At 35.3% G+C, this 27,985-nt stretch overlaps 1 protein-coding gene across 1 annotated transcript; it reads left to right on the top strand.

Annotated features, from left to right (window-relative positions):
• The first annotated feature begins 984 nt into the window (after positions 1 to 984).
• On the top strand, positions 985 to 27,985 carry DLGAP5 (DLG associated protein 5). Its single transcript, XM_044661906.1, has 15 exons — positions 985 to 1,219; positions 2,611 to 2,822; positions 4,780 to 4,845; positions 6,204 to 6,266; positions 9,854 to 9,950; positions 10,054 to 10,164; positions 10,527 to 10,603; positions 13,127 to 13,413; positions 14,091 to 14,215; positions 16,148 to 16,277; positions 17,098 to 17,183; positions 18,592 to 18,752; positions 19,711 to 19,803; positions 23,658 to 23,886; positions 27,813 to 27,985. Exons 1-15 carry the CDS (start codon positions 985 to 987, stop codon positions 27,947 to 27,949), a joined length of 2,109 nt encoding a protein of 702 aa, XP_044517841.1. The 3' UTR covers positions 27,950 to 27,985.

The following is a 27,985-nucleotide window of genomic DNA, read 5'->3' as shown; positions in this document are numbered from 1 at the left end:
AAGGAAATTTGTTTTGCTTTATATGTTTTGTTACAGTGTTTGGGGTTTTCTTTTCAGTGAAGGGAAGGAGAAAGGAGGTCATAGAATGGATCTTTAGATACTTCTTCATGTAATGCCACTTTAATTCTTCTGAAAGTATCTAAATTAACAGAGAACTGGTGTGTGTGTGTGTGTGTGTGTGTGTGTGTGTGTGTGTGTATAGAAACTTGGGTTTTCGGATTTTTTAACCTCATTTTAACTGGTCCAAAAAACCCCAATGCAAGCAATTTTTGAAGCAGTAAATGTTATTGATTACTTGGTATAACTAATTTTGAAATGTCTGTTGGGGGTATTTTTTCTATCATGGTTTCCAACACAAAAAGTATACATATACATAAGTATACATATAAACATGAAATTCACAGAAGCCCAGTTGAATGATTGCTTTCATACAGCCAGAATGCTTCAGATTCGTGAGATAGTCTGAGAGAGAGAGCTTTATTAATACTCACTTTGACAACTCCAGTAATTTCACCAAGATTCTTTAGTAGGATATTGGACCTTTTAGAAAAGCTAAAAAAAAATAATAATAATAATTCTAAAACACTTGTGCCCATTTGTCATTTCCCTCAACCATAGAAACCAAAAGTCTTTGTGGTCAACTCTACCTTTCTTTCCCAAATCCAGTAGCTACTTTCTTCCTTTTCCATTTTCTCAAACTTAAACAACTGCAAAAATAAAAAGCTTTAGAAACACAAACTTATCCCTAGTATTGCTTTGGTATTTATGCTTTTTTTTTGGGGGGGGGGAGTCAATAATACTAACATACAAAGGTGGTATGAGCAAGTTAAAACAAACTATTGCTATAATTTGGTGTGTTCCAAAAATACTGGGTGCTGTTTAAACCTTTATGTAACATAATTATAGACCACAAAATTTAGACCTCAGTAATTTTTTTCCTATATTCATCCAGAAATAAGAAGATTTATTTATTTTTGGAATAGGATGGCATCTTTATCAGTTCCTAATCACTATAGAAGGGATGCAAGCACAGAAATGATAAGAACAAAAATTGCTCACCGGAAATCAATTACATGGAAGGAAAACAGACATAAAAAATATGAACAGAAAAGACACTTTGGCTTACTAGATGTCAATACCACAACTTTAGAAGAGAGAAATCTTCCTCAATTGGATGAGACCATTGACAACATTCTGGAAAAGGACAATGTCAAGCCAAGTGAGTAAAATGCATTGTAGCCTGAAAGTCATTGGAATAATTAAGAAATTGATCTAGAGGGTAATTATTTCCTGTGGAGAAGGAAGTGTTTCAAGATATTATCACTTAAACACTTCAGGTAAAAGGTTTTTAATTACGAGTCATGTAAAAAAGTAACTATAGCCACTTTTTGTCTTAAAGAATTTAGTTCAACTAATGCTTACTTACAACCTACTAGATATAATTCACTGTATTACAATGTTAGAGATACAAAGATTTTTAAAATTATGCAGATGAAGAATTTGACAACTGATAGGATATAAAAAAGAAGAAGAATGAATGATTTACTCAAAGTTTTGAGCTTTGGTGACTGGGATGGTGACTATCATCAATGTGATTTTGTTTCTAAAACTCTACCTTCCTTTTAGAACCAATACTTAGTATTGATTCTAAGGCAGAAGAGTGATGGGGGTTAGGCAATTGCGGTTAAATGACTTGCCCAGAGTCACTCAGTTTCTTTAGCCTGCCTCTCAATCCACTGAGCCTCCCAGCTCCCCCTGCCATCAGTATAACAGGAATTCCAACATGTTTGGAAAGGGTTGGAAGAAAATAATGAATTCACTTTGGAACTTGTTAAATTTAAGATACTTGTGGAACATCCATGTGGAGATGATCGGATAATTGATTATGCAGGGCTAAAGCACCAAATCCTAGAGTTTGATTAAGAGAGGAAGATTGCAAATACAAATTTGAGTCATTAGGATTGAAGTGACATTTGATACCATGAGTCAGAATCAGTTGTCCAGTGGAAAAGGGTGTGTGCATTTATACTTAATAAAATAAAAATAAACAGAAACATATATAGAGAACAGAAGGCCAAGAACTAAAGGTTGAAGAATATTATAATCAGAGACAAAAAAGGAGAGAGAATGTAGAATGGAATTAAAGATAAAATGGAAGCATGAAAGGATAGTTTCAGGGAAGCCAACTGGAAGAGAGAACTTCAAGAAGAAAGCTATTCAACAGAGTCTGATAAGGCTGAGAAAAGATCATTTGATTTGGAAAGGATGAGGTTACTCAAGGTATTTAAAGTTGTGTTTTCAGTAAAATAAGATAAAGAAGTCAGATTTAACTTTTTTAATGGTGATAATAATGGTTTTTAAAAGCAGCAATAAAACATTGACTTTTCTTAATTGAGAGGAAAGTGTTTGAGAACTGATAGAAAATGTAAAATGTTTGATATAAGCTTTTCTTTTCTTTTTTTTATATAAACTTTCTGAAAGTGTGCAGGGAGAACTTAAAATGCATAGTTTTACAAACTGGTCTCATACCAAATTATGATGTCTGATTTCAGTGGGGCTAGGTGATATTTTTAAGTATCTCACATGTTGTATTGTCTCTTGCCATGTAAGCATCAACTCTGAATAGTCTACGTGAGCTGCTTAGTAATCGGCGAAAGGAAATGCTTCAGCAGTATAAAGAGCGAAAGCAACTTCAAAAAATGAAAGAACAACGAGACAAAACGAGAGGAGGGGTATTTAAAGTTGGGCTTTACAAACCTGATCCACCACAGTTTCTTAGAGGTCTTCCAGGACAGAAGATAGTGAAACCTGAACCAAAGAAGGTAAACTAACATCTTTACTGGACAAAATAGGCTAACTGGAATTTTTACTTAATAGCTGTTAAATAATAATACCTAACATTGATAATACTGCTTAAGGTTTGAAAAATGCTCTGCAAATATCAAATCTGGGATTTAGCAGCTATTATTATTTCCATTTTACAGATGAGAACTTTGAAGCAGAGTTTAAGTGACTTGCCCATCGTAAGTTTCTGAGACTAGATTTGAACTCAGGTCTTCTTGACACTGGTGGTTCAGTCATCTGGTGATACCAAGCAACCTCTTAGTGGTTACTAATCACAGGTTTATATTACAGTGAATGAAGAAGCTAATCAGAAGCTTCTATTCTAAGATAACTATTTTTACAAGGAATATAATTAAGAAATGAGATTTTGGAGACATAAATAGGTATGAGGCACAGGAAGAGTCAGAATTTACAAATAAAAAGGCAAAACAATAAAATTTGAATAAGATTTCCAACAATAAAGATAGACCCTCTTTGCTACTCTAAATTTTTTTCTTAAACCTTTTCCTTCCGTCTTAGAATCTGTGTATTGCTTTCAAAGCAGAAGAGCAGTAATGGCAATGGCTAGGCAATGAGGGTCAAGTAATTTGCCCATGGTCACATAGCTAGAAATTGTCTGAGGTCAGATTTGAACCCAAGATTTCCCATTTGTAGACCTGACTTTCAACCTAGCCACCTACCTACCCCCCCTCCCCCAATTCTAAATTTTAATGAACTATTTCAGGACTTTCAAAAAGCATTGATATGTTTCTTTGCCAAAGACTACTATCAGTATTTATTTCTGTGAATCAACATGCAATTTGTGTCTGGAAAATCTTCTGTAATAGCTGATATTGGGCAGGAAATATCTGATACAGATACATAGGCCTTTTACCACAGAGTGGAGAATTAATGAGTCCTTTTTGCATATACTCTTGCTCCACTGAAAAGGATTTGGAAATGAGAACATAAAATTAAATATCTGTTTTCAGATTTAATTCATGATTCAAGTAAGTTGAAGCTATGCCAACTTGTAAATTTATTTACCCGTTTAAAGTTAATAATGATGTCAAGATACTTAAATAATTTACTATTTTTAAATATGTTAAAATCAGTGTAAAGGTTGTTATATTATTCTATACATTGTCTAAGTCAGTGTAGACTAAACTGTACAGTTTTATATTCATAACTGAACTAGAACTCCACCAATATCAGTAAGCATCTCAAGTATTGCCTATCCTTAATATCTCAAATCTTCTACATTAACATGTGTTATCAGTGGTTCTGAGTAATGAGGAATTGGGAATTTAAAGAGTAAAAGTGTATAGGGGTGAACTCCAGAAGGAAAGAGTTATAGAGGTATTTGAAGCCAATAATTACATTAGGTTTCCTTGAGATACCTTTCCATCTGCCCAATCCTGAACTGTGGCAAAGCTTTCTGCCAGAGCACTCACTTGGGCCAAGGCAGCCAATAAAGACTGGGTTGGCCCAGGATTGGGAACTGCTCTGTGAGGGCAAGAGACAAATAGGAATAGCAAGGAACTTAGATCAAGGAGGACTTAACTGTGATGAGGGGAAAAAATCTAATTATTGAACTAACACCAAAGACGGAAGAGACTTTCTGATTCTGAGTGACATGAACAGTTAGACCATACTTAGGATTATTTCTTCAACAAATATTTTAAGAAATAATATGTAATTTGTGGACCTATATTTAAAATCTTTGTTTTTAAAATCCTACAGATAAACAGAACTGTAGTAAAGCTGTTCAATTTATAGAGAATTTATTCCTTCTTAAGAAAAGCAAGAACCCAAGTAGAGGGAAAGAATCTCTTTTGCTCTATATTTCATTGAACATTTAGTTTTTAAAAAGAAAAGAAAGAAGAGCCTAGAAACACATCTCTTACCATTATATTTTTCCTCTAAATTATTTTATTTACTTGTGGATGTTTCTAGACTATTCAGACCTCTGAATGGATCACAAGGTCAAAGGTCAAGGACAAAATGGAGCAGCAACCAAAGGTATTTTAATCAGTTTATGAGGTTCCTTTGTAGTCTTTTTGAAGAATCCATAGTAAATTTTCTGGTTTTTACATACTTCTAGATTTTTAGTGCCTATAAAACATTGTTAATTTTGTGGAATTTTTAAACCAATGAGACTTTTAAGTTCTTTAGTAAAAAACATTGAGCATTGCATATTGCTGTAGTATGGACAAATATTTAAAAAAAGATCACCATGAAAATAATTACATATTTTATACCAACATTGGTTGACAAGGATGAAGTACTAATTGTTTCCTTGACATCTTTAATCCCCCTCCAATCTTTTAAGCAAATAAAAGCAAACAACCAAAGGAAAAATTGCTTTGCTTAATTAGCAGTAGTTTTTCACTGGAATCTGAAAGGGAAGTGTTTCCTGAAAGCGTTTAGGCCAAAGTAGTTAAGAATCATTATAACAACACTTAACTTTCAGGGACAAAGTTCAGTGGGGTTGGGAAGCAAGGGAAATGGAATTCAAGGGTTTTTGCTGCTCTGGCAGTTAGAATAATACCAGTTTTGTATTTGCCTGAAATGAATACTTAATCCATGCAAGAGATATAGAATTTATCAAACTTATGTTTGCTTTTAACATGCTTACAATTACATAGTGATTGTTTCTCATCTTTTGAGTGATAACTTACCCAAGGCTCAAACTAAAATTGTATTACAGGATTAAGGGAAATCATGGAGGTTAAAACAGTTACACTAAACACTTTTCCCCAAGTGGAGTATTTGAAGAACTGACTCAGGAAAGCAGAATTAATAGTCATGTTCTGCTTGGTCTGAAGAGTCAGAACTAAGAGTAATAATCTGAAGTTGCCAATAGGTAGATTTAGAGTTGATTTAAGGAAAGAATTAACAATTAGAAGTATTCAAGATAGTTGAATGGGCTATCTCAAAAGATGATGGGTTTCTCCACCCTCCCATCTCCACCTTCCTAGACTTCTTTAGGCTAAAGTTAGTCAGTCATCCTATAGAAAAGATTCTTGTTTGGTTATAATATTAGATTAGATAGCTTCTGAGGGCCCTTCCAACTCAGCAGCTATCTGATTTGAGTGATAATACCAGTTAGATCATACCTTAGAATTATTTGAAAAAATTCCTTCATCAACAGACATTTTAAGAAATAAGATAAAATTTATATGAATTTATAGGGAATTTATTCCTTATTAAGAAAAGCAAGGACCTAAGTATATGGGAAGGATCTCTTGCCCCCAGTTTCACAGAACAGTATTAAAAAGAGAGAACATTTCATTTAGAAAGAAAGAAAGGCCTAGAAGTATATCCTTTGACATCTAAAACTTTTTACTAAATTCTTTTATTCACTTATGGGTATTTAGGTTTTTCAGACCTCTGTACGGATCACAAGGTCAAAGGCGAAGGACAAACTAGAGCAGCCAAAGGTATTTTAATCAATTTATGAAGTCTTTGTTGTCTTTTCAAAGAACCCATAATAAATTTTCTGGTTTTTAAACACTTTTATATTTTTAGCATCTATAAGGCAATATTAATTCTGTGGAAATTTTAAATATTTAGGCTTTCAAGTGCTCTAATAAATGACATTTGATCATAGCATATTGCCCTACTAGGGACGAATATTTGCAAAGAAAAAAGTAAAAAAAAAAAAGATCACCATAAAAATAATTGCAACTTTTACACTAATATCAGTTAATAAGGATGAAGTGGTAAAAAAATTCTACAAAGAACTTCATAAGACCTCTCAAATCAACATATACTCCGATACTTAGTGACTTAAATGCAAAGATGGGGAAAAGTAAGGTTAGGAAGAAATCTATAGGAAGAAATGAAAAAGATTAAAGACTTATTTATATTGAAACCTCATGAGCACAAAAAAAATTTTTTTGTTAGTTCTAGACATAGTGAGCACCTAGTATAATAAAAAATAAAATTGGTTAAATTTTAACTGACTTGCTATTAATATGGGAGTTATTCCTGAGCTTGCTGTCTTTGTATATAGTCCAACCATCATCTTCTCAGAGCTAATAAGAATTGTTTAAAAAAAAGAAAAATTAGGAAAAATGAATGGAAAGGCTCTTACTTTTCAAATAAAGCTCTGTACAGAGCAGAGATTACTAGAAGAAAAGCAACACTGGATTTGCTTTTCAACATTCGATCTCAGTCAGTTGAAAGATATGGAAAACATAAAATTTCATTGCGCTTATTGCTGATTTCAAAAAAAGCATTTGATTTCATAGAACAAAACTGCCTTACAAACTCTCATAGCAAGATTTCTTTCATCTACATCAGAATTCAGAATTCCTTGGAAGTCATCCTATTCATTGACTCTCTAAAAACATAAGGTTATGTATAAACCAAGGGAGATGGATGTGATGGAGGCAATCCAGACAGAGGTCAGATCAAGAAGACATTCCCTGTGACTTATGATGAAAAAAATGCTATCCACTCCAGAGAGAGTTGATGAACTCTGAGTGCAAATTGAAGTATAATTTTCTTCATTTTTCTTGCTTTTTTCTTTTTTGGAAATATGGTTAATATGGAATGATTTCACATGTATAATGGATATGTTGCCTAACTTCTTTTTTTTTTTTTTTAAACCCTTACCTTCCATCCTAGAATCAATACTATGTATTGGTTCTAAGGCAGAAGAGAGGTAAGGGCTAGGCAATGGGGGTTAAGTGACTTGCCCAGGGTCACACAGCCAGGAAGTGAACGAGGCCAGATTTGAACCAAGGTAGTCAGAGGAGGGAAAGAATTTGGAACTCAAAATTATTTTTAAAAGTCTGATAAGAATAAATAAATAATAAAGTTTTTTTAAAAGAAAGAAGGGGAAAAAAAGATGATGTTCCCTGAGGATGACAAGGTCCTCCAAGTTCTTCTGTTCAGACATGGCATTGTGGTTACTTAAAGTCCCAGGACACAGCAGAAACTCTCTTGATTTATAGTAACTCTTAAGGAATTTGGTCTGTCCATTCTCACAGAAGGGACCAAGTAGACTAAGAATATTTATTGTGCAAATTTTAACAGGTTTTTTGATAGATGCCCTATAAACCTTGCTCAGCAATAGGCGTATCTGGAACAGACAGTACAGTCTGACAATGAGTTGTGCTCAGAGTTGAAAAGGAGGCAAACCAAGCAGATCACTTTAGGGAAATTACAAAAATTTTTCATTTGCCTGAAATTTCCTGTGAAAGCAAAGGTCCATTTTTTTTATGTTAAAGTTTTACCGATGCTTCTATGTGGCAGAACCAAAAATGAATATTATACAAAGGGCAATGGGGACAAATAGTGGGTGGTAGCAGCCTGCAATATATAGCCAATGAAGAACTGAAGAAGAATAAAAGATGTCATGATGAAATTGTATGATGGGAAGAAAAGATGGTCACAAGACAGCCATAGTGTCCACTAGTGCCATCATTATGATGGAAAAAGTAAGGAAGTCCTCCTGAATGGTGAGCTTCTGTAATAAACTGTTGGAACAAGATATAACTAGTCTCATTGGATGTGTTATAATTTTGCAACACTGGAGATCAATAAGATGATCCATTTGAATATTTCTCATATTGTATCATTTGAGGCACAAAAACAGCTCTGTTAGGAAGAACAGCTGATGATGCTTTTATAGATGAGGAAACTAGGGCTTCAGAGTAAAGTGACTTGTCTAAGGTCATATTGCTGGTAAGTAGCGGAGGTGAGACTAGAACTGGATCTTCTGATTTCTAGCTTAGTGTTCTTTCTACTATATCATGAGATGTGGATAATCTGAGCTATAAATGAACAAGTAACCTACAAGAAATTAATAGGATCAGGGCCTTCATCTTCATTTAACATTAGTTAAATGCATTGGGTAGTGCTATGTGCTGTAGGGAAGATTTAAAAAATACATTTACTTTGCTAACTGTCCTTAGGGAACTTACCATCTAAAAGGGGACATGAAGTATGTATTCAATACTGGAAATGGTAGAAACTGTTTATTGAAGGAAGAACAGGTCACTTCTACCTGAGGTTAGCATGTGAGCTAAGCCTTGAAGGATAAGTAGGCTTTTGGTAATTATAGATAGAATGGGAAAATAGGGTATTCTAAGGAGATGGAAAAAGCATGTCTAATGACATGGAGGTGGAACATGGAAGACATTTCCAGGGTGTGTCAAAATCCAGATTAGCTGATGCTTAGAACATATGAGGATACGTATATGGGAATAGTGGGAGATAGAGCTTGAAAGTTACCCCATATACCTGGTGTTAGTAGTGACAAGCCAAATTCTGAAGGTGCCAGTCATGATAGGACTAATGATGGTAACCCTAAACAACTGGTCCTTCCCCATCCAATGTCTTTCTAATTCTTACTGTCTGCCCCCTTTATTCTGGTAATTCAGAGTTGGTGATTCCTTTCCCTTACTATATATCTCTCTCAACTTTGTAGATTTAGGTTCATTATCAGGAAAGGCTTTTTAAAAACTAGATAAAAAAATAAAGTAGATTGTCTTGGGAGAGAATGGGTTCTGTCCTTATTAGAGGTCTTCAAGCAAAGACTAGATAATCACTTGTCAGGTATATTGTTCTTAGTTGTTTGTTTGTTTGTTTTTAAACCCTTATTACCTTCAGTCATAGAGTCAATACTAAGTTATCAGTTCTAAGGCAGAAAAGCAGTAAGGGCTAGGCAATTGGGGTTAAAGGATTTGCCCAGGGTCATCTAGCTAGGAAGTATCTGAGACCAGAGTTGAACCCAAGGACCTCTCTCCAGGACTGGTTCTATTCACTGAGCCACTAGCCACACACCTTATCAGGTATATTGTTGAAGGGATTCTTATTCTTATTCTTATTATCACTTGGGCTAATTGGCTTGCTTCAGTGATCTCTTCTAAGTCTGGATTCTGTGATGTTTGTCTTTCCCTTATTATCTATGTCACTGTGGCCTTTGTTGTCACTTTTGTTTTGTGTGTCCCATTCATCTGAGCCTATGCCAGTTTTTGTTGAAGAGCTCAGTTTAGCCCCTAATAATTTTTAAAAGATCTATGCTGACCAGGTCAATAATGGGCACAAGATGGAAGCAGTCCAACCTGGCCAGAAGCCAACTTCTGAACACCAGTCGAGCAAAGAAAGGAAAGGTATGAAGATTTTGGAACTATAATGTGTTAATGCCTTCATTATAGTAGCTTACTGTATTCCAAGTAGAATTTGATTTCAGTAAAAAGAACTTTTTCTTAACAGTTCTAAAACCTGATATAAGAGTAACAAGATCAGCTACCATAGCAACAAAACAGATCCCTAAGCCAGCTTCATCTATTGCAATGAGAAGACCTATGCCAAAACTTATCAGTGGTAAGTAAAATATTGATCGTGAATTTATTAGATAAGATGAAATGTTCTAATCACTGATGGTTTCATGGTTAACATTTTAAACTTAAAATTGTGTGTGTTTGTGTGTCTGTTTTATTCTTTAATTATGGAACAGGAGAAAAAATAGGTTGAAAGAAATCTTGGAAAACTGTACTAGCTTAATGTAAAGGGGATTTTTTTCTCATTTACATTTTCTCCCATCCCCATTTTATAGTAAACTATAGTGACAAATCCTTCCAAGATATACATTTTTATAATTTTCATTTATCTCAAATAATTGTATGCTTTCATGGATATAGTATCTTTAATCAAATGAAATTTAATATTTTTATTTCATCTTTCAGAAAACAAACCAGAAAGAAAAGCATCAACTGAAGAAAGACCTCCTCCAAAGATTGAAGTTAAAGCTGACAAAGAAAAGGTATGAATTTAATCCATTTGATGAGTGAATTTACCTTGTATCCTTAATTAGAATGTATGGATACTTTACTTTATGTCTTTAAACAAAGATTGGATGAGTAGTCCTAGAGCTGATTCTTTTTTAGAAGTGTTCTGAACCATTTAGCTAACAAAATCTCTTAAGATGATATAGGCCTGAGATTCTGTGATACTGTTGCATTTTATTTAGCTAGACTCTTGTTTTGTTTTTTTAAACATTTATTAATATTAATTTTTTATAAAAGATAACATGGTTACATAATTCATGCTCTTACTTTCCCCTTCATCACCGCAGCCCCCCCTTGCCCCTCCAAGGCTGATGCGTATTTCCACTGGTTTTAACATGTGTCATTGATCAAGACCTATTTCCAAATTGTTGATAGTTGCATTGGTGTGTGGTAGTTTCAAGTCTACATCCCCAATCATGTCTGCCTCAACCCATGTGTTCAAGCAGTTGTTTTTCTTCTGTTTCCACTCCTGTAGTTCTTCCTCTGAATGTGGGTAGCATTCTTTTCCATAAATCCCTCAGAATTGTCCTGGGTCATTGCATTGCTGCTAGTACAGAAGTTCATTACATTCTATTTTACCACAGTATATTGTACTCTGTGTACAATGTTCTTCTGGCTCTGCTCCTTTCCCTCTGCATCAATTCCTGGAGGTCTTTCCAGTTCACATGGAATTCCTCCAGTTTATTATTCCTTTTAGCACAATAGTATTCCATCACCAGCATATGCCACAATTTGTTCAGTCATTCCCCAGTTGAAGGGCATACTCTCATATTCTTAGCTAGACTCTTATTATGAGCTCATTGTTATTCTTTCCCCCAAATTTTGAAATCAAGATGATAATAGAGATTCTTGAACCATTTTCCTGTCCCCAAATCCCAGAAGATTGTAAGTTCCTTGAAGGAAGGGACTATATAGAAATGAATTTTTTTGTTTCTTTTTTGTTTTGGAGTTTGTGTCCCTAGTGTGTTCCTGGCACATAGTAGGAAATTAATAAATACTTACTGAATGGGTGTGGAAGGCATTATAGAGCTTAAGTTTTTTTAAATGCCTTTGGAAATCTCAAATATCTAAAGTAACTGAAATAAGAAATCAAAAATTGAGAATACAGTACCAGTTTGATTAACTCTTATGTTCCCAGGCTTTCCCTTAAACATAAAGCCTTATGACTGTTTCATGAACCAGCCACCCTATGTCTTGTCTCCAGGCATTCTCTCTGGCTGTCTTCCCCCTGATCCCACTCTGGCCTAGGAATAGTCTCCTTCCTTTGCTCTGACTGCAGGCCTCCCTGACCTGACTTCCTTTAAGTCTTAACTAAAATCCCACCTTCTTTAGGAAGCCTTCGTGTAGTATCTTCTCTATGTTAATTACTTCCTACATAACTTTATGTAACTTGGTTTGTATATATTTTTTTCTATGTTGTCTCCCCCATTAGATTGTAAGCTTTTTGAACTCTATTCCCAGTGTTTATCACAGTGCCTGGCATATAGTGGATGCTTGATAGTTGTTTATTGATTGGCACTTTTAGGTAACTTTTAAAGCATTTGAATTAAACAAGCATACTTGATCCTTGGAGCCAGGAAGACCTGAGCTCAAATCTTGTCTCTCATACAAGATGTGTGATCCTCATGGTGCCCTAAGACTCTTAAATTGCTGAGAAGGTGTCAGCCTGCACTGGTGGATTCTTCTCCTGTGAATTCCCTATGTCAGTGAAATTAGAGGACCAGTCCCCCTTCTTATCAACAGTGCTTTTGTAATAAAGGAAGAATGGTAAGAGACTAAAAGTAGTATGGATATAAAAGAAGGCTGCTACGGCAGTGACACATAGTTTTGAATAAGAAACTGGGTCCATTTAATGCTCTGTAACCTATCCCATAGTTTCAATAGCCCAGGCTTTGACAATTTTGGAGTATCAAAGTTTGTGTTTTTCTCCTATAATCTTATATGTATTTGGTGGCCACAAGAGAAAAGGAAGAGAATACTGATCATATCAGTAATTGGTTGTGCAATAGTATAAATCTATAATTCTGTAATGCCTTGATTTCTGACTAGGGACAACATTCTTCTGCCACTGGAATTGCCATCTACTTCTTGGAACCATTTTGTCAGTGCTAGATGGCCAGGAAACTTTTGAAATTAATGTCCCACTGCTGATTAATTTGCTGAGTGTTTGTTATCAGATGAATTTAGGGAGGTTGGGGCATTGGATTTCATTGGCATTGATAACTCCCAATAAGAAAATTCCTTCTACAGATATAGATTGCCAACTGTTTTACATAATCCTAGAGAGTTGCTTGGAGACACTTAAAGGTTGCAATTTGCCCAGGTTTATACAATGTGTATCAGGCAGAACTGGAACTCAGGTTTTTCCTGACTCTAGGATTAATTCTCTCTCCAGTAAGCCTAGCTGCCTCTCTATGCCTTTATTCCTGTATGAATTCATTTAACATATCATAATTGACCAACAAATAACCTACTTTTACTACTTACTTAATGTCCAGATCCTTCCTTCTAAAGCTGGTGGTGAAGAAAATTCCTCAAAGGATGCACTTACTGAAGGACATAGCTTTAAAAAATCCCCATCAGAAGAAATTGCTGAATTTCTTGGAAAAGAATACATACCTGACACAAATGTTGCTTCTCAAGTGAGAAAGAAGTATTCCTTTGCACCTGAAAATTTTCTGTTCCAACCACCAGATAGTCTGGTGAACTACAGAATAAAACTAATTTCTCCACAAAGGGAATATGTGGCACCTAATTGTTTCTGGAGTCCTTTAGAAGTTAAAGAGTAAGAGTTTAATTTTAATTACCTTATTGTAGTTTGGGTTTTTTTATAAGCTGTGTGAGCTTAGTGACCTATATTTAGTTTAACCTTTATTTTTTAAAATAAGCATTACTTAAATATAATATTTTGAAATCAAGGGAGTGTTTTTGTATTTATTCTTCAGAAGATTCCAAAAGATTGTCATATTGATTTGGGGATGTAGAAGGGCAGGGAGAAAGAAGTATAGCTAGTCTTTTTCTTCCTGCAATGGCATTGTTTCAGAGAAATTTTCATTTCTAGAATTCTGCTCTTAAAGAAGACTGGCTGCAATTTTAAATAAGAAAACAAGTGTCACTTTATTCCTAGTGTCACTTTATAAACTAAGGAAAGCCAATAGAAGTTTGACATAACAAGTTACAAAGTTATTTTGCAATGGTAGTTAGTAATTATATCTTCCATTATCCAAAATCTTCATTTATTGGGTAATAAGTTTCCTTTGGTACTCCAATAAGGTGTCTAATAAATTGCAGAATTTCTTTGATTCAGAGTAGTTTGATTCAGATGCTTTCTAAATAAAATTTTTTTCTGAAAATAAAAATTTTAGATAATATGTAAATCTACTTTCAAATTCCATGAAATAAACCTGAGATGATGTGTTTATTTTCTGTTATGTTTTTTTGGCTGTGTGTTCTTTGTTTTAGTGATCACTCTCAGGAATCCAAAAGAGAAGTTTTGAAAGAAAATAAAGCTGACTATAATGCCTCAACTCAACCAGATTTGATTGATTTACAAAGTCCTCCAAAACCTCTCGAAATTCTGCATAAAGGTATGTTAAATGAACTTGTTACATTTTCATTTGTGAGAGTACAAATTCTTAAAATCTACCTACTACAGTTTTCTACTGTGTGATTCAGGATTAGTTTACCTAGAAGCCCTCAAGGCCAAGAGAGATGAGGAAGTAGAATTAGAGAACTGTGAGACAACACTCCTATAATCTTATATGTGTTTGGTGGCCACAAGAGAAAAGGAAGAGAATACTGATCATATCAGCTGAGAAGAATAATAAGTAGTTTGGAAAAATGAAAGGCTGAAAGTCCTAGCCTTGATTATGCCATCACCCACAAAGGTTCTACTTCCATGTTCAAGAACTGAAATTCCTTTATCTGCTGTTAATCCACATTCTGTCTCTAAATCTGTTCTTGCTCCTCACCTCACCTTTCAAACTCTCTGCCTCCTCTTAGTACTTTTTTCTGCTATCAGTTTCCTCTGACTATTTTTTCCCCTTCTCACTCTGTTTTTTAGTCCACAAGTTTTTCAATTTCTTCCACATGATCTTCTACATATTTCTCTTTTTTTCACCCTACTCCAGACACAAGTGACAACTCACCTGGACTGTTGTAATCATCTATTTAGTCTCCCTTTTCCAAAATATTTTTGACAAAACTAACAAAGTGATTCTCCTAAAGCATCAGACTGATCAATATCTCCCCTCTGCTCAAACTCCAGTGGCTTCCTATTCTAGGATTGCCATAGAAGCTCCTCTGTCTGGCATTTAAATCTCTTTATAACTTGGCTCTTTTTTCCTTTTCCAGTCTTTTACATTATTCCTTTCCATACATCTTGTGTTACTTGCTCTTGTGAATATACTACACTGTCTTCATGCACTGAAGGCTCTCCTTCACTTCTGCCTCTTGGAATCCTGGTTTCCTTCAAATCACAACTCAAGTACATTTGTTAATTCTCTTTACACACATATACCCAGCTGCTAACAGCCTCCCACCCATATATTCTTTATTCATTGTATATCTATTCTGTTTATACTTCTGTACATATCATCTTACTTGATCTCTAAAGCATTTGGCACTGCAGATCCCTTTCTCCTCTTTGTTTTAATGATGTTGTTCTCAGGCCTAGGACAGTTTGGCTGGACCATAGAGTATGGTAAGAATATTGAAAAGGTAGGTTGAAGCTAAGTTGTAGGAAGCTTTAAAGGCCAAACAGAGGAATTGATGTTTGATTTTAGAGGTCATTGAGAATCAATGGATTTTAGGAAAATCATTTTGGCAGCTGAGTGTAATTTGGATTGGAGCAACAAGAAACTTAAGGCAGGGAGGCCCAATAACAAAACTGCTGAGAGACTCCTGAGAGGTCATGAGAATCTAAACCAGAGGGGTGAGCTGTGTGAGTGAAGAAAACAGAATGGATGCCAGAGATTGGACGCAGGATTTGGAAACTGAATATGTGAGGTGAAGGAGAGCAGTTACACATGACAGAATGACACTGGGGCTGTGAATCTTAAGAAACTAGAAGGTTGAGGGTACCCTCAACAGAAATAGGTGAGTTTAAGAAGAAGGGTGGATTTGAGGGATAAAGTGGATGCAATTTAGCTTGGGACATGTTGAGTTTCAGATGCCTATAAGACATAATGTTTAAAATGGCCAGGAAGCAGTTGGTTTATGGGAACTGGAGCTCAAGAAAGAAAGTAGGACTCAAATTCATAGTCATCTGTATTGAGATAATAATTGAACCCTATGCTAAGTTGATGAAGCCACTAAGAGAAAGGGAAGAAGAGAAGACTTAAGACAGAGCTTTGGAGTATATCTAGTATCCTATTATTATACATCTGCTTCCTTTGGGGGAAAAAGATAATAATGAAAAATCAAAAGGCTTGTGAAAGTTACTTACTGAGGAGAAACTGTTTTATAAATTTGAGTTTTCACACGTGGTTTTTGGGTTTTCTCTCTTTTTTAAATTATAGATTGTCTTTCAAATAAAAATGGAGATACTACAACAAATTCAGATAACCTCTCATTAAACACACAGACCCCTTTGCTTGAAATAAATGAACATCAAGCAGCACCGCCACAACATGATGTACCATATTTCCGGTTTGTCATTCTGATTCTTGGCAGCTAAGGATTTCTGATTCCTTTTAACAAACCTTTTATTAAATATTGATTATGTTGAGGATAAGCATCAGGGGAGATATGAAATAGAAATAAGATGTCATCCCTGCCCAAGTGGAGTTTATAGTTGCATAGGGTATAGTACACATTGATAAATATAATGTAAATATTGCATTAAATGTTTCAGGTATTACAAAAGTGCTATATGAGATTTCAAGGGAGGAAGGCTTATGAAAGGCCTCACTGAGGACTTAGCGTTTCAGTTGGGTTTTGAAGAATAGGTAGAAATTCAGTCACTGAGGAAAGATGAGAGAGATATCTTGGGCATAAGAAACCATGAGCAAATATATTCACATCAGGAAGGAAAAGATAATTTTGGGGAAAACCAAATCATTTTGGTTAATAAATAAAATTCAAGATGAATAATGTCCTTCCTGCTCTGATTAGGCTTATCCCTATGAGAAATCAATAGAGATCTAAATCTAAATCTAAAAGTGTTACCTTAAAAACTGATAAAAGATTTTTCTTTCTACTATTCTCATCTTTGCTTCAAGGATGATATTATGGTGAAAGCATAACCAATATGCAACTGCTTAATGTAACTTCAATTTTTAAATTGAATCCTCTATATTATATTTTGTGTGTAGGATAGTTTAAAATATTTATATGGAAAGAAATGAATACTTATTCCTAATATTCAGAGCCATCTCATTTTGTTTATTAATGTGGGAATGGTAGTTATATTCAGCTTCTAGAGTATGAGGAAACAGTTATAAAATTAAAATATTTCTGTCACAATTAGAAATATTCTTCAATCGGAAACTGAGAGATTAACAGGATTCTGCCATGAATGGGAAATGAAACTTGCACTGGATATTCCTGATGATGGTAAGAAGACTTTGTTTATGAAGTGTGGTTTCAAATTTATTTTGGTTATTTTGAAAAAACTTTAGTTGGTCTTTTTAGAATTCAATTATTGCTCTAGGAGAAATGTCAGCTTAGCATTATGTTAACATTTATTTCTCTTCCCAACCAAAGTAGGCCTCTCACTTTTCCTCACACACTACAGAAAGCGCACATCTTACAGGCCTGAAATGTGCTCCTACCTCACCTTTGCCTCAGAATCAGTTCCCTGTGTCCTTCAAAGCTGTGTTCAAACAACACTATCTACATCAAGGATTTCCTGATTTATGGTCTTCCCCACTCCACTGCCCATAAGTTCTTAGAACTCTCCTTCCCTAGAATTTAACTTGTATTCATTTCATTTTAACTTTTTCATGTTCATGTTGCCTCCCCAAACACCCTCTTCAAACACAGGGATTGTTTCAATTTTGGTTTTGCATCCTTGGCCCCATATTTGATAGCTGGCATAGAGTAAGGACCTAATGATGCTAGTTTCATAAGTAGATGCCATCAGAAAAAAACTTTAGAATGTAATTTAAACTAAGATGGAAAATTACATTTTCCTATTTCAGGCCTTTTTTTTTTTTTTGAGGAGCAGCTGCTTTTTTTTTTTTTAACCCTTACCTTCCATCTTAGAATCAATACTATATATTGGTTCAAAGGCAGAAGAGTGATGATAGATAGGCAGTGGTGGTTAAGTGTCTTGTCCAGGGTCACATAGCTAGGAAGTGTCTGAAGTCAGATTTGGACCCAGGACCTCCCATCTCTAAGCCTGACTCACTCCATTGAGTCACCTAGCTGCCCCCTGGCAACTTCTTTAAAGAGGTCTTCTTTTGAACCCAAGTTACCTAACCTTTGCCAACTCTTCTGTCACAGAATTAATACTAAGACAGAAGTTGAGTTGTTTTTTTTAAGCCATATGTGGGGTTAGTCTGAAACTAAATGAATACTAACATGTGATAAATCATGCTGGTATTTGGTGTCTCTTGGTCTCCTGCTATGTTGTCTAGCATGTCCTTGAGGCAGTATAGTGTTGATAGTGGCTTCGGAATCAGAAAGATTTGGATTCAAGAACCATCTCAGACATATCCTGCTTGTGTGACCCTGGATAAACCACTTAATCTCTCAATATCTTCTCCCTGCCTTGGCAGCTTTCTAAATCTATAAACTACAGAATACTTACCTGTCTAGGCTGGTGTTGGTAGAATGAGTTTCCTATACCAGTGACATTATAGATCTAGATCTCCCCTTTCCACCTTTTGTAATTCTCTCGTCACTTCTGAAAAAGAAAAATAATATTTTGGATCTTCTTTGCATAGTCAGGTGGTGGGCTTTTAGGTCATATAGTTGTGTTTTATGAATGAACTTTTTTAAAACTTATTTTTTCAAACAGCCCAAGATCTCATTCGAACAACTATTGGTCAAACAAGACTCCTTATAAGTGAAAGGTTCAAACAGTTTGAAGGGTTGGTGAATGATTGTGATTATAATTGTGGCCAAAAGAAGATTACCTGCATGGATCTGGATGGATTTTGGGATATGGTTAATTTTCAGGTAAGTGGTATTTATTGGAAACACAACTAAAAAAGACAATCCTATACTAAATCTGGATTTTTCCAATATTAATACTAATACATAGTCACAGTATTTTTAAAATTTGAGGTTTCAAATTGAGTGATATCAGGTACTGCTTTTGACTTTTTCTAGATAATACTTTTTTCCCAGGGAAATTAATTGAAAACTCCATGCTTAAAGGTTTTACCTATCATTTTGGGGTCAAGAAATGACCACAGGAGCCTTTGTTCATAAATGGGGTGCTTTTTATGTTTTTTAGGACTGTAGACATAAGTGCACATTAGTATATCACCATTTTAAATATCTTAACCAGATTAATTTTTTTTTTAACTTTTACCTTTTATTCTAGAATCAAAGCTAAGTATTTGTTCCAAGGCAAAAGAGGTTTGTAAGGGCTAGGCAATTGGGATTAAATGACTTGCCCATAGTTAGGGAGTGTCTGAGTTCATATTTAAACCCAGGACTTCCCCATCTCTAGACCTGGTTCTCCATCTACTTAGCTGTCGACAGATTATTTTTTTAAAACGAACTCATTGATGCTTAAGAGCAATTTGTAGCTGCTGTTACTTTCTTGGTTCTTCTTTAACTTGTTACACCAGTTAATCACTAATAGCACTTATTACTTGTGTTTAACATATATTTAGTTTATCTTTTATTGCCTTTAGTGGTATTTAGTTATTTATGTGTTAATACTGTGATTATGAAATATATGGGAATAGATGTCTAATGCAGTCACTAGGAAGACAACTAGTTAATTGGCAACAGGTAAAACTGGGGCTTCCAGTTCTTCAATATTTTATTCAAGAATTTTAATTGTTCATTATAAGAATATTGGATTGTAAATTTTCATTTGAAAGGATCCTATGTTATTGGAGTTGTCATTTAAATAATTAATTATCATGGATTTATAAACTGTTGAATTTTCATCTGTCAACAGGTAGAAGATGTGAACAAAAAATTTGAAAAACTGAGCAAACTTCAGGAATCAGAATGGCAGGAAAAAAATACCATAAACCAAAAAGTTATTCGGGTAACCTAGTAACCTCAAAATCTGGTCTCAACCTTTATATAGCCTTTCAACTGAACATTTTTTCTTACTCAGCTGTTAAAATACTTAGTGAGCAATTTTCTTTTTCATCACTAAATACAGTTATTCAAAAAACCTTTATGTTCCCAGCAAGATAAGCTCCCTAACCTTAAAGAACTTAGCTCCCATCCCTTCCTGTCTTCTCCAGTAAATCACCCACACTATCATTCTACTTCTCTCTAATTTTCAGTCTCTTTATCTACTAATTCCTTTCCTTTTACCAAAAATGAAGCCTAGATATCCTTCATATTTAAAAAACCTTCAGTGGAGCCTCTCTCTTCCCTTTCTCAAACAAATGCCTTTAAAAAAAAAAAGCTATTTGCTCACATTGCCTTGAATTCCTTTTCTCTTCATCATGTTTTTTCCTTTTTTTTTTATTTTCCCCCATTACGTGTAAAAGCAATTTTTAATCATTGTTTTCTGACATTTTGCAATTCAGATTCTCTCCCCACCCCCAAACCCCACATGGTAAATAGTTTGATATAGGTTATACCAGGGCTATTATGTAGTACATATTTCCATATTCCTTATAGTGTAGGACAGAAGACATACCACACATACAATAAACTCATGAAGGAAATAAGTGGAAGATGTCATGCTTTGATCTGCAATCAGACTCCAATGATTCCTTCTTTGGCTGTGGATAACATTTTTTTTTCATGAGTCTCTTGGGGTTCTTCTCTTGGAACCTTGTTTTGCTGATAATAGTTTAGTCCTTCACAGTTGGTCATTGTATAATATTTCTGTTACTGCAAAGATTGTTCTCTTGGTTCTGCTCACTTCATTTTGTACCAGGTTTTTCTGAACTCATTCTGTTTATCATTTCTTATGGTGCACTAGTGTTCCATTACAACCCTAAATCACAACTTGTTCAATCAAAGGGTATGCAGTTTTATGACCCTTTAAGCCTGGTTCCATATTGCTCTCCTAAGTAATTGTATCAGTTAATACTTCCACCAACAGCATATTAGTGTCCCAATTTTCCTACATCACCTCCAAGATTTATCATTTCCCTTTTTGGTCAAATTAGCCAATCTGTTAGGTGCGAGGTGGATCTCAGTCCTCTCCATTTCTTAACCCTCTGCCACCTGACTTCTGCCCTCATTACACAAGTGAAACAACATTTGCTAGTGTTGTCTACCCTCTGTTTGTTTTGAATTCAGGGAAGTGCTATTTGGAAGTATGTCAGAGACTTCCTATTGTCACGTGGGGGCTTTGAGACTACATTTTCCATGATTCCAATGGGCTTCTGGTTTCTGGTTTTTGGGCGTGGGGACGTCATAGGGCAGCTTAAATTCAGAGGAGGGCCTAGAGAAGGTCTCTTGGTTTTCCTGAAGGGCTGGCTGACGAGAGAGGATGGGCTCCAGCAGTAAATTTAACAGATAGTCAAGCGTGGTCATTTATATATATATTTTACCAACAAAACCATGGCTATTAAAATATTAATTTCTCTTGTAATATCAGCCTTTATCATTTTTAATCATAACACCTCTAGGTACTGTCTCGTCTGATGCTTTTGTGATGCTACTTTCTTAGTTTTTCTCTGAACCCTTGTACTATTCTTTCTCAATCTCCTTTGCTAATTGAAATTGGATTCAGACTTTTATCAGCCTTCTTCTCAGCTATATATTTGCAAGAACATGATCATCTCACATAGATTTAATCATTATCTCTATCCAGATTACTCTCAGATCTTTAATTTTTCTCTCCTCAACTCTAATCTCATATTATCAACTGCCTATTAGACGTTTGAAATGTCCCATAGGCATCCCTAAGCCCTATATATCCAAAATGAAACTCATTTTCATTACTTCTAGACCCAACTCACTTCCAAATTTCTCAGTTTTTATCAAGGGCACCATCGTCTTTTCAGTTTTTCAATGTCAATTACTATTAATAACAAACTGTTGAAACATAGCTATCCAGATTTGTTTCTCCAGTCCTGACTTTTGAGGAGAAATTTTACAGAGGCAGGAAAGACAATATTTGGGGACTAATACATTTTTTGAAGTCTAAGAGGGTGAGACTGAGGAAATTGCCAACACTTGATGGGAAACTAGGGAAGAGCAGTCTTGAAAGGAAGATGAAGTTGCAGGATCTTAAGTTCTTGCCATTGCCAGTCTCCTGTCACCTGAGAATGAAGTATGCCATGGAGGTTCTTCCCTTCTGCTTTTTTGGATATTCATTCACCTGGCTTCCTCTTATCTATAACTGTTCCTTCTCTATCTCCTTGACTGATCTTATTTTCTTCCTAGCTTCTTAGGGTGGTTGTTCTTCTAGGTTTTTTCCATGACTCTTTTCTTTCTAAGTCAGTGGTTCTTAACCTGGGGTCTATGAATTTTTGTCTTTAATATTTCAATAATGTATTTCAATATATTTGGGGTTATTTTTAATCTTAAGTATTTTATTTTTCCACATTTAATAGCATTCTGAGAAGGGAACCATAGGTTTCAGGTTTCACCAGACTGTGGGGTCTATGACATAAAAAAGGTTTACTCTCAGTTTAATTTCACTTCATTTCATGACTTCAGTTTTATTATTTATGTACCTTTATGGAAATGAATCCCAAAACTGTCACTAGCCTTGACTCTGTATGTTCAATTCCTAGGAATACCTCTCAAATTGGATGTCCTTTCACCATGTCCAAAAAAGCCGGCCTTATCTTTCTCGTTAAACCTATTCCCCTTCCTGCTTTACTATTTCTCACATTTCTTACCTTAGCTTCCCTAGTTCAAAAACTTCTTATTCTTGGTGCTCCCTCTTGCCTCACTTTATATTTAATTAGTTACTAGGTCATATTGATTTTATATCTGTCACTTTCCTATTCACCTGCCCTTCCTCTAGTACAAGATCTTAATATTCTAGTCCTGGACTACCTTCATTTCTTTCCCCTTTCCAATAACACTAGATTTTTCTAGAATTGAAAGCCTACTAAAATAACTTTCCAATTTTGTTAACAAAACTATACATTAAAAAAAGCCAAGTTTGTACAGAGGCAGAAAATAAGGAACTTAGCCAATGGAAAATAGATGGTATACTTTCTTAAAGCAATGGATATAACAAAACTATTTAGTCTCATTTTCAGTGAAGGTGTGTGTGTGTGTGTGTGTGTGTGTGTGTGTGTGTGTGTGTGTGTGTGTAATCATAGCATTCCTTTGCACACAGTTGCTAAGTGGTTTGCTTCTTCAAAGTTCTTTGCCTGATACTCCACAATGATGACATATGGTGTCATCATTCCTTTATATCATTATCTCTTTCTAGTCCCCTCTATATACTGAATTCTCCAGCCAAATTTGCCCATTATTTATTTCCTCTAATACCACCTCCCCAGTTTGTCTGTCAAATATCATTTATCTATAGATTTTCAGAACAAATTTCAGGGATCATCTAGTTGGAGGTATGTTAGGATAGCTTTTTTTTTTTGAAGGATGTCCAACAAATCTTTCAACTTCGATTTGAAAAATAAAGGAAAACTTTTTATAAAGTCTAACTCCAATGTCACCTTCTCAATGAACAAACTTTGATTTCCCCCCACCCTTTTTGTTGATGAAATTTATCTTATACCATCTTAATAAAACTATTGTTCTGTAATGTCTCATAGTCAAACCTATGGGTTTTATTTTTGTTTTAATCTTCCCCTTCCTCTCCACTAGAATGTAAATTTTGTACAAACTCCTTATTCCCTCACCTTTGTCCCAATAGCTGACCCTAGGGCTGCATATAGTAGATGCTTAGTAAAATCTTTTGTAGGTAGAATGAGCATATTCAATATATGACATAACTTTTTCTCTTTTTAGAAGAAAGCTGTCCCGGTTGAAAAATGCAAGTCAAAACAGGATGATGCTGCAAGAACAGCAGCTCGAAATCGCCTGGCTGCTATAAAAGCCTCAATGAAAGAAAAAATTAAACAGGAAGAACCTACATTGGAGATAGCAGTTCCTGGGGTCTCAAAAGCAAAGGAAATTGACAAGATAGTTTTTGATGCTGGGTTTTTCAGAGTAGAAAGCCCAGTTAAGTCATTCTCAGGTTAGTTTTGTTATTGAAACCATTCATTGAGTAGACCCCTGTATGTGTGAAGGGCTGAAAAAAGAGAACTTAACCCGGCAGAAAGGAGACAGTATATTTTCTTCAAGCAATGACTAGAAAAAAAAGATTTCATCATTTTTTCTGAGGGTAGGCAAGCGTGTTTGTGGATAGACTGACTTGAATATATAAAAAGTTCTTTTTTAGGAGCAAGTAGGTGGTTCGTGGATAGAGAGCCAGGTCTGGAGTAAGGAATTCCTCGGTTCAGATCCGGCCTTAGACACTTTCCTAGCTGTGTGACCCTAGGTTAGTTACTTAACCCTAATTGGCTAGCCCTTCTGCCTTGGAACATACTTAGTATCAATTGATAAGGATTCCAAGTTTCTGCTGCACCTTTTATTTCATTTTGTCTTCATGAAAGTGACTATCATCATGGGACAGATGAAGAAACTAGTCCATGAAGCTTATGTGACTTGCACATGGTTACATGGCTAGCTGAAGATAAGTAGGGCTAGATATGAAAAGATAGTGTATATAATTCAGGCTCGAATGGCCCTATCCTTACATATTTTGTTTGGAACCTTAGAAAGAAGATTTATCTATTAGTACTGAATTTTTTTGGTCTAAGGTTGAGATTCTCAGTATCTCTTTTTGCTGAGCAAGGATAACCCTAAAGATCACTTAAGTAAATTGTCTTTCTGCACGTTTTCTTTTTTCCTTTTTTTTTTTTTTAATAGGCAATGGGGGTCAAGTGACTTGCCCAGGGTCACACAGCTGGGAAATGTCTGAGGCCAGATTTGAACCTAGGACCTCCCGCCTCTAGGCCTGGCTCTCAATCCACTGAGCTACCCAGCTGCCCCCATGCACGTTTTCTGATGGTAAAATCTTAGATCTCGTGACGAGAGAAGAACAGTAATGACTGAGTTGAACTGGTGGAGGGGGCTCCTGGCTATTATATTTTCCCTGCTGGGAATCCCAACAAACTTTAGAGTGGTATGTGGAAGTGGCAATCAACTTGAAGGACTACTGAATAAGGCTTTCAAAGACCTGCTATTAAATGAGAGTCTACTCATTTGGAACAAATATACTTGAGTCTTCAATTTTTTTATGACCAATACGTTTCTATGATGTCATTAGAAAATAAACCACCTCAGAGTTAAGGCACAGGTCAAGACATATATTTTGGACATGGAAAATGTGGGAATTTATTTTGCCTTTGCATATTTCTTTCAAGAATTTTGTTTTACTTTTCCAATATTTAAAAATAATTTTCATAAAAAAGAAAAAATAAATTTCCAGAATCAGTGTTCAGTACTTTCAAGGAAATCTTTCCCTACTTTCCCATTTATTCAATAGTGATTTTTAAAAATCATTTTCATTTTCTATAGACTCCATTTAAATCTAGATTAAAGTATAAAATGAGCAATGTTTGCTTCCAGAGCTAAACTTAATATCTTAAAAGTATCTTGAGACTTAACCCTTGGTGAACATTCCAGTCAATGTATTTAGGCAATAAAGTATAGTGGAAAGAGCCCAGCCTTGTAGCTTGATTTTTGTCTAGAGTACTCAGTTGGTTACGTGACCTAGGCAGACCATTCATCCTCTCTGAGCTGCAATTTCAACACCCCTAAATGTGGATATCTAGTACTTGTCATTACCAAGGTCTAGGCAGTATGCTATAGTGCAGAGAATTGAATTTGGAATCCATATAATTTGGCTCAAATCCTAGCCCTACCAATAAATAAATATATGTGACTGTGAGCAAGTAAGTTCTCTCTGAGCATCCATTTCCTCATCTGTAAAGAAAGATATGGAATTTGACATTGATGACTGTTACAGACCCTTTCAGCCCTAAATCTGAGATTCTACTGACCACTGGGGTTGAGAAGAACACACTTTTGAAAGGCAGCATGAAATGTCAAAAAGCATTGCACTTGGAATTAAGATCTGAGTTCTAATCCTAAATTGGCTCTGCATACTTTTACTGCTACGTTTTTTTGGTAATGTCACTTAAGCCCTTTCTCCTTCCATTTCTTTATCTCTGAAATGAGAATTTTGCACAAGATAATCTCTACGTGTCCCTTTTAACTCTTAAGTTCATGTCCTGGTGAAGTTAATCCTGTACAGGCTTATGGGAAAGTCATTTCTCAGTGCCCCATGAATCCCTCCAACTACAGAGAAATTGCTGATATTCATTGTTATGAGGTGTTTCCACGCTTAGAATTCTCCCTAATGAAATCATAGATCCAAAGTACATGGGTAGAGGGGAGATACCTTTTTAGAAAGGTAAGGCAAATTGATACAACTGCTCTTCTTTCATGTCTGTACCTCAAAAAAGTTTTCTGAAAATAAAACCTGAATTCCTGATTTAAAAATAAAAAAAATTAGCTCTTACTACAGTCATTTTTTGGTAGAATGGACATTTTAAAATGGAGCTAACATCTACTTCAGCATTTTAAATGAATCAAGGAAGAAAAGCATTTATTAAGCCCTTACTGTGTACCTGGCCACAAAACATAAGTCCCTAACCTTGAGGACTTACTTTCTAATAGAAATAGATAACACAGGGTAGTGATGACTTTAGTCATATTTTATAGATCATCAAAATTCTATAGAACATACCTTTAAGAAATTTTGACATATAAGAAAAGACCCAGGGTTGGCCTTGGGACAATGTAACAAAAGGGAATGCTAAATAAATTTGTCTTACAGAAGCAGAAAATATAACCATTGAGTAAGGGCAAGCTGATCACCAACTGGACACAGATGAATATTGTGACTATTCCTCTCAGTGGGAAAATGCCCTCCCAGTGGAAGCAGCACAGCAAAACAAGTAGACATGAATATAGCCTCACACTGAAGTACATGCCCAGGCTGTAGATGCAGAAACTCCTCGAGTCAGCTTATAGGAAAAGTAATACTTTGCTAGAGAGGTGTCTTCTACTATAGCTCCTCCAGGACGGGAAACCTAATTTTATTTTAAAAGTCTAGTAAGCCATCGCAACTGAGCTTGTTTTGAGATGTTACCATGTGGTCACTAATATTCCCTGCAGCAAGCTGCTTGTTCTACCCTCTTGAACTTTGCCCCATCTATGATCCTACTTTGTTTAGACTAGAAGGAACCTTTGATCATGAAGATAAAAATTCCCCCTCATTTTACATAGGAGGGATTTTACATTTTACATACATTCCCCCACAGATAGGCAGTGACTTGCATAAGGCCACATAGCCAATAAGTAGCAAAGCCTGGGCTGAATTCCAGGTCTCTAGAAGTTCAGGGTTTTTTCCAGAGAACCATACTGAGCTTCTGTCAATATCTGAAGAACAGGTTGATTCTTGATTTCTGTGCCTAGGGAATTCCATATTTCATGTTGACCTAGAGTAATTCAAGGCTTAGTTTGAGTGCCATCCCCTCTACAAGGCTTTTCCTGATTTTCAAGCCCCCTCCTACTTAGTGATATATCTCACCTCCACTGAAGTTATTTTATAGATGTTTCATACTTATTTATCAGTTTGTATTGTTATATGAAGAGGGAGAGGGCTTGATATTCTCCTAATAAAATAGGAGTTCTGAGGCAGGGACCATTTTCATTTTTGTCTTTTTATCTCCAATATTCATCCCTTGTAGGAAGCAGTTAATAGAGCTTATCAAGTTGAATTATTTTGAGTTAGTCCTCTCTGACATCACATCGTTATATGAGTTCAGTATTATCAATATGCATCCTGACATCTTAGTTTTGAGCATTGATTTTTAAAAAATCAGTAAAATATAACAGATTTTACTTTCCTGAATATTTCCAAATTTGTTCCAACTTAGGTTTCAGCTGTCTTACTATCATTGTATTTTTTGCTCCTAGTATTAGAAATCTCTTTTGGGATTTCTTAGTTCTTGTAAATTCTAAGCAATATTCTTTTCCCCCCCACTTTAGCCATCAGTACATCTAAAGAAGCTGTACATAGCAAATCGGATGATCCAACTGAATACAAAACACCTGGGAATAAGAAAAGAAGTGTTATTGAAGGAAACTGGAACAAGCTACGTTCTCCCATTCCCCCATATCACTAATGTAAAAAAAAAGCCACAACAAACCCTGACTGAACA

This window comes from Gracilinanus agilis, chromosome 2, assembly GCF_016433145.1.
Source record: "Gracilinanus agilis isolate LMUSP501 chromosome 2, AgileGrace, whole genome shotgun sequence".
NCBI classification, from domain to species: Eukaryota; Metazoa; Chordata; class Mammalia; order Didelphimorphia; family Didelphidae; genus Gracilinanus; species Gracilinanus agilis.
The sequence above is the reverse complement of the archived record's forward strand: the minus strand, read 5'-3'. Positions and strand labels throughout refer to the sequence as shown.

What these genes read in the sequence shown, in the direction of transcription:
- DLGAP5 (XM_044661906.1), top strand. Translation starts at nt 985, where the DNA reads ATGGCATCTTTATCAGTTCCTAATCACTATAGAAGGGATGCAAGCACA. An exon ending in TGAAACCTGAACCAAAGAAG is followed by an intron (nt 2,823 to 4,779) that starts GTAAACTAACAT and finishes GGATGTTTCTAG; the next exon opens with ACTATTCAGACCTCTGAATG. An exon ending in ACTGGATATTCCTGATGATG is followed by an intron (nt 17,184 to 18,591) that starts GTAAGAAGACTT and finishes TTTTTCAAACAG; the next exon opens with CCCAAGATCTCATTCGAACA.